The 10,214-nt window shown below is 33.8% G+C and overlaps 1 protein-coding gene across 1 annotated transcript in view; it reads left to right on the forward strand.

Moving 5' to 3' along the window:
* Positions 1-9,522, forward strand: part of TMEM38B (transmembrane protein 38B) — a 53,099-nt gene extending 43,577 nt beyond the window's left edge. The window contains exon 5 of the mRNA XM_010843538.1: positions 7,514-9,522. Within this exon, the coding sequence (XP_010841840.1) occupies positions 7,514-7,729 (216 nt within the window). The 3' untranslated portion in view covers positions 7,730-9,522. The remainder of the gene's footprint in view (positions 1-7,513) is intronic.
* The last annotated feature ends 692 nt before the right edge of the window (positions 9,523-10,214 follow it).

A 10,214-nucleotide genomic window follows, 5' to 3' on the forward strand; every position in this document is an offset into this window, starting at 1 on the left:
AACTGTTGCTTCCTGACCTGCATATAGGTTTCTCAAGAGGCAGGTCAAGGTGGTCTGGTATTCCCATCTCTTTCAGAATTTTCCACAGTTTATTGTGATCCACACAGTCAAAAGCTTTGGCATAGTCACTTATTTATCTAAGTCTATACTACTAGGTGAACAATTTGCTTGCCCAGCTTACTGAAGAGATTTATAAAAATGAGGATCTGAAGATTTGACAGTCGTTCAGGTTAGTAATTATTAGTGTCTGAGTGAATGATATCACCAAAGAAGTATAGAGTGACAGAAAACCTGGTTGAATGTACCATATTCTAGAAGCTTCTTATAGGGCAACATTATTTTCATTAGAGGGTGCTGGAGAACGTTTAATGGAATAGACACCTTACAGTTACACTGCAAAGGATGTTTGAATTTGGGCAGATAGAGACAGGAAAAGTATGTTCTGGGTGAAGAGAAAGATTAAATTTGCAAATTTTGCTTATACAGATGTATTATAATAGTCTTTGAATTATTCATGTGATTAGAAATTGTGTTTTTTCATTGTACTCTATTCTTATTGCTATGCACTATAGAGGATGTAAAAGTATATGAGTCCTATTTGTGCCTTTGAAGAACTTATATTTTAAATCACATTTTTCTGGGCATATTTTGAAATGATACAATATTAGATATAAAGAATGTGGAAGAGCTTCAAACAATTTCTTTACTGGAATTAAGTTATATTTTAGAATATGTTTAAATATCAGAGTATCTTTAAAGTTTTTAGACTCTTTGGTTTCCTTCCCTTTTTAAGTTAGAGACTGTGAGTCAAATGCTGTTTAATTTAGGTAATATGCTGTTTCTTTTAATAACTTGCTGAGTAGGGAGAGTTTTATGTTTTATTTGTAGAAGAATAAGGGTTCATTTCATTTGTCACCATTACATTTGTGTCACCTTGCTGAATCAAGCCCTAAGAAGAGGCTGAATTCACAGAAATCTGTCCATGAACCTCATAAGTCTATCTCAGCAGTAATTTCTGATGTCAACAGTATTCCTCAGCTGAGTGATGAGTCTACTGGGAGTGGAAATTCTATTAAAACTTGACTTTGAAAAATACTTAACTATAGTTCACATTCTCAGGAATTACTTTAGTTCCTGACACTCTTTTTTTCTGGATTTTATAAAAATACATTGCTGTTTTCCAGACAGTGGACCCTTGTTTAATCTGAACTCTTTTGCATTTTCCTGACAGTCCATGAAGTCAAGCTATGACCAGAATAATTATCGTAGTACATGTCATTGTAACTGTTTATTCTAAAGAATAATTTTATCTAAAGAAATTCTTCTGGATCTTAACCAGTAATGACATAAACTCGGATGTTAACATTGTATTTGGAGTCTTCTCATTCTATATTCTCTCTAGGTGATCACATTCATATTTATGCCTTTACCTTTTACTTGTGTCATAATGACTCCAAATCCATTTCTTAACATTTCTGGGCAAGTGTCTATTATTGCACTTACTCCATTGCTGTTGTATTATTACTGATTTACTTATCTGTCTGACTAGTCTGTAAGATCTCTGAGGTCAGGGATTACACTCAACATTCCTTTCGCAGTCAAGTTTAATGCACAAAGCCTGTTGGTTTTAGGCTTTGTTAGTGCTTGCTATTGTAGTTCGTATTTGCCTTTCTAGAATGTGATCCTTTTGGGGGTCTCAGTTTAAGCCTGAGTTGTACTCCTGGGCAGCTCCATCTTGCTTGACTTTGAACTCCAATCTGTCTTCCTAGTATCAAGCAGCAGGCTGCTCAGCTCTTTGGCCTCCCAGCTGTTGTTCTCTCCTTAAAAGAAAATGCCAAGATAAATGTGAAGTTCACTTTGTTCAACTTCCTTTCTTTTAGGGATCATAATCCCACCAGGTTACACCTGTATTGGTTGTACTCCAGTGCCTTTTAACAGTTGTTTTATGTATTTATGTCTTTTATATTGATTCTGTTGGGATACTAGTCTGATATAAGCTATTTAGTCATGGTTGGTCTGGAGTTTATGTACATGAGTAAAAGTGTTCATTTTTATTGAGGTCAAAGTGGCATAGCAAATTCAGTTATTTAAAATTGTACAATCAGTGGCGTTTAGTACATTCACAATGCTATGTGTGTGTGCATTTTTTTAAAATTAATATCAATGATAGTATTTTAGAGCTTTTGTTCTTTGTTGCATTTTCGTCTAACAATATATCTCAAGAATTTTTCCATATGACTTTATTATTTATTACTTTTAACAATTACACAGTGTTTATTTTACTTATACATTCTTCTGTAATGGACACCTACTTTGTCTCCAGCTCCCTACTACCTAAAGTATATTGCAGATACTAGGAATTTACTCTTGATTCCATTGTCCTTAAGAAAGCTGATTATGTAGGTACCTCTTGTGAATATTTAATTCCCAGAAATACCTAGTTTGATTCATTATCTGCGATCTGCTGGAGGAATTGACTCTTGAAAATTCATAGACTTTTGGGAACCTTTCTGAATCATAAAGTTCTCCCAGATTCATTTTGGTACTAGGATAATTTCTTGAGCAAATCTAAATATCTCTGAACATTGTATATTTTGCCAGATTATAGGTTGGTACCTCTCTCCATTCTTCCTCCCGCTATCTCAATTTATATATGGGAAATTTTGGATGGCTAAAGACTTAGTACATTCCCTCCTACTGGCACTATCTATACTTTACTGGAAGACTGTGACTTCAGATAGTGGTAGACTACAGTGTATTTAGTGACTGAAGTCAAAATCTGAGTGTTCCAAACTACTTTACCACTTATTAGCTCTGTGACTTTGAACAAGTTACTTAACATGTCAGAACCTGAGTTCTACATCTTTATGATGAGAGTAATGATAGATTAGTTTTTGGATTACATTTAAAGAGAATAAAGTAATACAAACACATTATCACACAGCTCTAGCACGTGTTAAGTGCATAGTAGTAATAGCTATTATTGGTCATTTGGTGTATATTATTTTGTCTTCTTATTTCCTTTTGTTACTAAATGTATTTTTGTTGTTGTTGTTTATGCTGCTCATTTGGCACTCACAATGTGGTATCTTTTATTATTAAGGAGTTGTGTTCTTTTCCATTAGTTAAGCGTAAAGTTATAGAGAACAGATTTTTTTTCCCTAGAATCTAGCTTAATTTGCTTCTCCTGAAGATTAAATTAAGAATGCATTTTGAACACAGAACTTCAGTATAGAAAATAGGGAATTCAAGAAAGTACTAGAGTCACAGAGCTGAAGACTATCATAACTGAACTAAGACATTTACTAGAGGGGTACAACAGCAGACTAGATGGAAGCAAAAAGGATCAGTGAACTTAACCACCAGGCAGTAGACCTCACCCATTGAGAGCTGCAAAAAGGAAGGAGAACAAAAGAAAGTGAAGATAACTTAGGGAATTTATGGAGCAATCTCAGGACTAACATTCACGTAACAGGGCTCCCAGAAGGAGATAGGAGAGAGGAAGGGGCAGAAGAATTATTTGAAGAAATAATGCCTGAAAACTTCCCTAATTTGGGGAAGGAAACAGACATGCAGATCCAGGAAGCCAAGAGCATTCTACACAAGAGGACCCCAAAGAGACCTTCACCAAGACATATTATAATTATTCTTTTTAAAAATATTAATTGATTTATGGTTGCACTGGGTCTTCATTGCTGTGTGCAGGCTTTCTCTAGTTGTGGCGAGTGGGGGCTACTCTTGATTGCAGTGTGTGGGCTTCTCATTGAGATGGCTTCTCTTGTTGTGGAGCATGGGCCCTAGAGCACGCTGGCTTCAGTATTTTGTGACACATGGGCTTAGTTGTTCCGTGGCATGTGCAGCTTGCGTGTGGGATCTTCCTGGACCAAGGATTGAAACCCGTGTACCCTGGATTTGCAGGCAGCTTCTGCAGCGGACCACCACTTCAGTGGACCACCAGGGAAGTGAACGTTATAATTAAAATGTCAACAGTTTAAGGCAAAAAGATTCTTAAAAGCAGCAAGAGAAAAACAATGTGTTATGTATAAATAAACCCCCAGAAGACTATGAGCAGATTTTTCCAGCAGAAACTTTTCAGGCCAGAAGGGAGTAGCATGATATATTCAAATTACTGAGGGGAAAAAAATTCCAGTCTAGATTACTCTACCTGGCAGAGTTACATTAAAAATTAGAGGAGAGTTAAAGAATTTTTCCAGACAAGCAAAAGTTAAAGGAGTACATCACCACTACATTGGCCTTACAAGAAGTGTTAAAGGGACTTCTTTAAGCTGAAAGAAAAGGATGCTAATTAGTAACCACAAAACATGAAAATATGAATCTCACTGGTAAAGAATAATAAATATATAGGAAAGGTAGTAGCTTAATCACTTATAAAGCTAGTATGAATCTTAAAAAATAAAAGTAGTAGAACCATAACTACAACAATGAGTGAATACATACAAGATAAAAAGATGTAAAATATAATATCAAAAACATAAAAAACATTGAGGGGAAGGGTAAAAGTATAAAGCTTTAAAATGCATTTAAGTTGTCAACTTAAAGTAGACTGTTATTTATGTAAGTTGCTGTATGAAAGTCTCATAATAAATACACAAAAGATGATGAGAAAGTAATCTAAGCATTCTAAAGAAAGTCATCAAGCCATAAGAGAAGAGAGCAAGGAATGAAAATACCAGAGAGGAACTACAAAACAGCCAGAAGACAATTAAGTAAATGACAATAAGTAGGGTTGCAAAGAGTAGGACACAACTGAAGCCTTAGCATTCACATACTTATTATTTACTCTAAATTCACTATTTAGAATACATGAAGTGACCGAAGGGATAAAAAAAAAAAGTAAGTCCCATTTCTGTGCTGCCTGCAAGAGATTCACTTCAGATGTAAGGAGAGAAACAGACTGAAAGGGAAGGGATGGAAAAATATATTTTCTGCAAAGGAAAGCCCAAAGAAAGTTGGGGTAGCTCTGCTTATATCAGATAAAATAGACTTAAAAAAAAAAAGACTAGAAAGAAGGGTAGTAAGTAATGATAAAGGGGTCAGTCTAACAGGATATATAACATTTGCAAATGTTTTGTTGTTGTTCAGTCACTAAGTCTGTCCGATTCTTTTGAGACCCTATGGACTGCAGCATGCCAGACTTGCCTCTCCTTCACTGTCTCCCAGAGTTTACTCAAATTTATGTCCATTGGCTGCAGATATTTATATATCTACATAAATATATAAAGCAAATAATAACAGACCTAAAGATAAATAGGGGGCTTCCCTGGTGGCTCAGACAGTGAAGAATCCACCTGCAATATGGGAGACCTGGGCTCAATCCCTGAGTCAGGAACATTCCCTAGAGAAAAAAATAGCTATCCACTCAAGTATTCTTGCCTGGAGAATTCCATGGACAGAGGAGCCTGGTGGACTTCAGTCCATGGGGTTGTAGTCGGACAGAACTGAGCAACTGACACTTTGTAAAGAGAAACAGACAGCAAAACAGTGATAGTAAGGGGCTTATCAAAGTCTCTTCACTTACCATAATGGATAGATTACTAGACAGAAAATCAAGAAGGAAACATTGCCTCAAAGGACTTAACATTGCCTCAGATAGACTTAACTACAGTTTAGATAGGACATTCCATCCAAAAGCAACAGAATACATTTTATTTTCATGCACATATGGTATATTATCCAGGGTTCATATGTTAGATCATAAAACAAGTTAATTTAAAAAGATGAAAATCATATCAAGAATCTTTTTCTACCAGAATAGTATGAAACTAGAAATCATTTACAAGAAAAAAACTGGAAACATCACAGAAGTGGGAATTAAACATAATACTATAGAAGAACCAGTGAGTCAATGAAGAAATCAGTGAAGAAAATTTTTTAAAAAGTACCTTGAAACAAAAGTAGAAATACAACATACAAATCTTACGGGATATAGCAAAAGCAGTTTTAAGAGGCAAGTTCATAGTGATAAATGCCTGCCTCAAGAAATGAGAAAAATCTCAAACAACCTAACTTTATACCTAAAGGAAGTAGAAGAAGAAGAACAAATGAAGCCCAAAGGTAATGGAAGCAAGGACGTAACATAGAGTGGAAATAAATGAAATACAAGCTAAGAGGACAACAGAAGAGATCAGAGTAAGAGATGGTTCTTTGAAAAGATAAACAAGATGAACAAACTTCTAGTTAGACTCACCAAGAAAGAAAAAGAGAGAACTCAAACGGACTCAGTTAGAAACAAAAGAGGACATTACAACTGATACCACAAAAATACAAGGGATTGTAAAAAACTACTGTGTGCACTTATATGCCAACAAAGTGGACAAGCTAGAAGAAATGGATATATTTCTAGAAACATATAACCTACCAAGACTGAATCACAAAGAAAAAGAAAATCTGAACAGACCAATTACTAGTAAGGAGATTGTATCAGAAATCAGGAATCTCCCAACAAAAGTCCAGGACCAGAGAGTTTTGCTGGCGGATTCTACCAGACATTAAAAGAGTTAATACCAATCCTTCTCAAACTCTTCCAAAAATAAAAAAATGATGGAATGCGTCCAAACTCATTTTACAAGGTCAACATTACCCTGAAACTAAAATCAGACAAGGATGCCGCAAGAAAAGAAAATTGCAGGGCAATATCCCTGATGAGCATAGATGCAGAAACCAACAAAATATTAGCAGACCAGGTTCAACAATACATTAAAGAAATTATACACTGTGATCAAGTGGGATTAATTCCAGGGATGCAAGAATGGTTCATCATCTGCAAATGAATCGATATATCACATTAACAAAATGAAGGATAAAAATCATATAATTATCTCAATAGAGGCAGTAAAAGCATTTGACAGAATTCAACGTCCACTTACAATAAAAAACTGGGTATAGAGGGAATGTACCTCAACATAATAGAGGTTATATATGGCAAGCCCACAGCTAACGTCATAAGTGGGCATTATGCCAGGTGAAAAAATGAGACAAAGACAAATACGCTATGATTTCATTTATAAGTGGAATCTAAAATTTAAAACAATCCAAGCTCATAGATACAGAGAACAGATTAGTTGTTGCCGAAAAGGCGGGGGGGGGGGGCGGGTAGGGGTGGTGAGGCTTGGTGAAGTAGGTTAAAGGGAGTCAAAAGGTCCAAACTTTCAGTTATAAATAAGTCATCAAGTATGTAATGTATAGCATGGCAACTGTTGTAATATTTGAAAGTCATTAAGAGTAGCTCTTAAAAGTTCTCATCACATAAAAAAATTGTATATGTAACTGTGCATGATGAATGTTAACTAGACTTACTGTGGTGGTGATTTCACTTTGTATATAAATATTGAACCATTGTGTTGTATTCCTGAAACTAGTATATTGTTATATGTCAGTTATACTTCAATAAAAAAATGTGTTTTGACTCTTTTCCTCTCTTCACTTTCTCCTCTCAGTTTTGGGAAACAGAAAACATTTGTATTTAAATTCAAAATTGAACTTTTTTTTTCAGATAACCATGATGATTACAAAGACTGCTCTTGTGCCTTTTGCTTGTTTTGAAGATACATTGAGTCGGATGCTGTTTGGCTGGCAGCAGCAGTTTTCACCATGTGAAAAGAAAAGTGAAACAAAATCGTCTTTCAATGGTACTGGTTCATCTACCTCAAAACCTGTAGCTAATGCTTCAGATAAAGTTAAAAAGAAACATAGTAAGAAGACTGAGTAAATTCACTTGATGAGCTTGAGAAAGCAAAAAATTTTCTTTTTCTTATCTACCTGTCAGATTGTGATAAATATTTCTTGTAAATGATGTAAATAAAGATTATAAGGATTGGAAGTGACAAAAAGAAAGAACTTCTTTCTGTTTCAGGGAGACTGTCCCTTTCTGGATTGTAATTTCCTGAGTGTTATTAGTATATCATGTGAAATTGTTTTTCTAAGTTATATATAAAAGATTCTATTGTGATTTTTAAAAGTTTTATATGGATAAAAGAAGGCTGGATTTTTAAAAAATGTTAGAAAAAGTAAACCTATTGTCATTGCAAAATAACAAAAATTAAATTCTTATTGTTTAGATATTTCATAAATTTTAGTTCAGCAAAATTAAACTTTTATTTCACATTACCATTATAATTCCTAGATATGAAAAAAAGTTCTTGTTTAATTTTGAGTACTGGGAAGAATAAACTTTACCTAAATCACTTTATATTATGAATGAAAATAAATTACTAGCTTATATCTCAGAAATGAACATTGTATTTTTTTCCCACATTAAATGGAAATATCTGAAATTTAATTGTTTTCTCCTAGCATTTTTCAGTGAGAATAGAATATTAGTCTTAATTTTAACTGTGTTTCATGCCCTTGTTTGTACTATTTCTTTTTTCTCAAAAGAAAATCAGGGGCATAATTTTTAATAAGTTACTAAGTCCATGTTTTGCTTTGTAAGTTTTGAGGAGCTTATATTTTTCTCTCTCCTTAAAACACATTTGTTTTACCTGTGGGAGAAATTCTTCAGAGCATTTCATATATTCTTTTGTTTGTTTGTTTGTTTGTTAATTTTTTTTTATTAAAAAAATTTTTTTTTTTTACTTTACAATATTGTATTGGTTCTGCCACACATCAACATGAATCTGCCACGGGCGTACATGAATCTGCCATGGGTGTCGTATATTCTTAAGGATTATTTAAATTAAAAAAAATTACCTTTATGTTTCCTTTCTTATGAGTACTTGTCAGTTTTCTAGTTGAATGTCTCTTACTAGTGTTACATATGTTTGTTATGTTTTAATGTACATGTACATATATTACTAATCTTATTTGACATTAAAACTAGTTACAGCTCTAATGAGAATTGTCCTGGGGCATTTGACAGCAACCAGCTAATTAAGAAGAAATAAACTAAAATCTTGTATGGTAGTAGTCTACTTGAGTAAAGAATGATGACTTTACATTTTGTACCTTATTGGCAAAAATAATTACAATAATACAATAATAAGTAGAAAAGTCATTAAATAATGTTAAACCTTCTTTATTTTATAGTTTAAAATTCCAGTTATAATTTTAAAAACTCTGTGACTGACATGATTTCTTCTGCTAAGACCATGAACCTGCATAGAGTTAGTATGTATCAGACATTTTTGGATGACATAAAAATATTCAAATCATATTCAGTTTGAAAGTCTTGGTTTTTAAAATTAAAAAAAATAATAAATATAAACACCAGCAGGTACTATACTTTTACTTGCTAAGAAAGTTTTTCTGTGAGGGGGGAGGACCTTTGATAGCTTTGGAATGATCAGAAGTTAATTTTTTAATATTCTGACAAAAGTCATTAAATATTTAAGGGTTCTGTATTATATTTGATACTTTTATAGTTAAAAACTTTTCAGAATTAAAATGTTGCTAATTACTGGCTTAGTTTTGAAGTTTGGGTTTAACTAATTGAAATGTCAGGAATCTTATTTTACACTTGTGTTAAAGATAAACTTATTGCAATAAATTATTTAGTACCAATGGAGTATTATATTATTTTTATTTTTTTTTTCTATTTTTCTTGATATAGGAGTTTATAGCTCCTGTGGCCTTTTGGTTGATTTGATATATATCCAGATGTTACTGTCCACATGAGATATACAAACTTTATTAATCTTTGCAAGTATCCATAACCTTTAATTCAGGATTTTTAAGAGCTACTGGAGGACATGGCTTAGGCCTGAAACCTCCCACTCTTCATGCTGCCTGCAGAGACTTGACTGGATTTGCAAAGCAGATTGTTACATTCCTTACCCAACATATAGCATGAATGAAGCCTGTGGACCTGCTTCACACAGACAGATAGGTAGCACTGAGAAAATTAAGATCTGGTAGGTTTTCTTAAATAAGAGGAGACAAGAAACTGGCAAGAACATGGGCTGGCTTAACTCAGTGATCTCAGCCTCTAGTAAAATAAGACCAAATTAATATCAAACTCTTGATTTATCAGATTCGTCACTCTTCCTTGTTGAGGGTGTAATGGCTGGAGAGGGACTGCACAGATAATGTGGAGTGAATGGATTTCAGGGAAATTCCAGCTTTGCTGTAGGCAGAAAGCAAAATGTGGAGAGAAGAGGAGAGACTTTCCCTCTTTGGTTAATTTTTTTTTTTTTTTGGTCTATTAAGGCGTACGTACATCATTCTGTTAAAATCTACCACAAATCACAAGTTGATCG

Source organism: Bison bison, unplaced genomic scaffold, assembly GCF_000754665.1.
Source record: "Bison bison bison isolate TAMUID 2011002044 unplaced genomic scaffold, Bison_UMD1.0 scf7180017864183, whole genome shotgun sequence".
In the NCBI taxonomy this organism is placed as follows: Eukaryota; Metazoa; Chordata; class Mammalia; order Artiodactyla; family Bovidae; genus Bison; species Bison bison.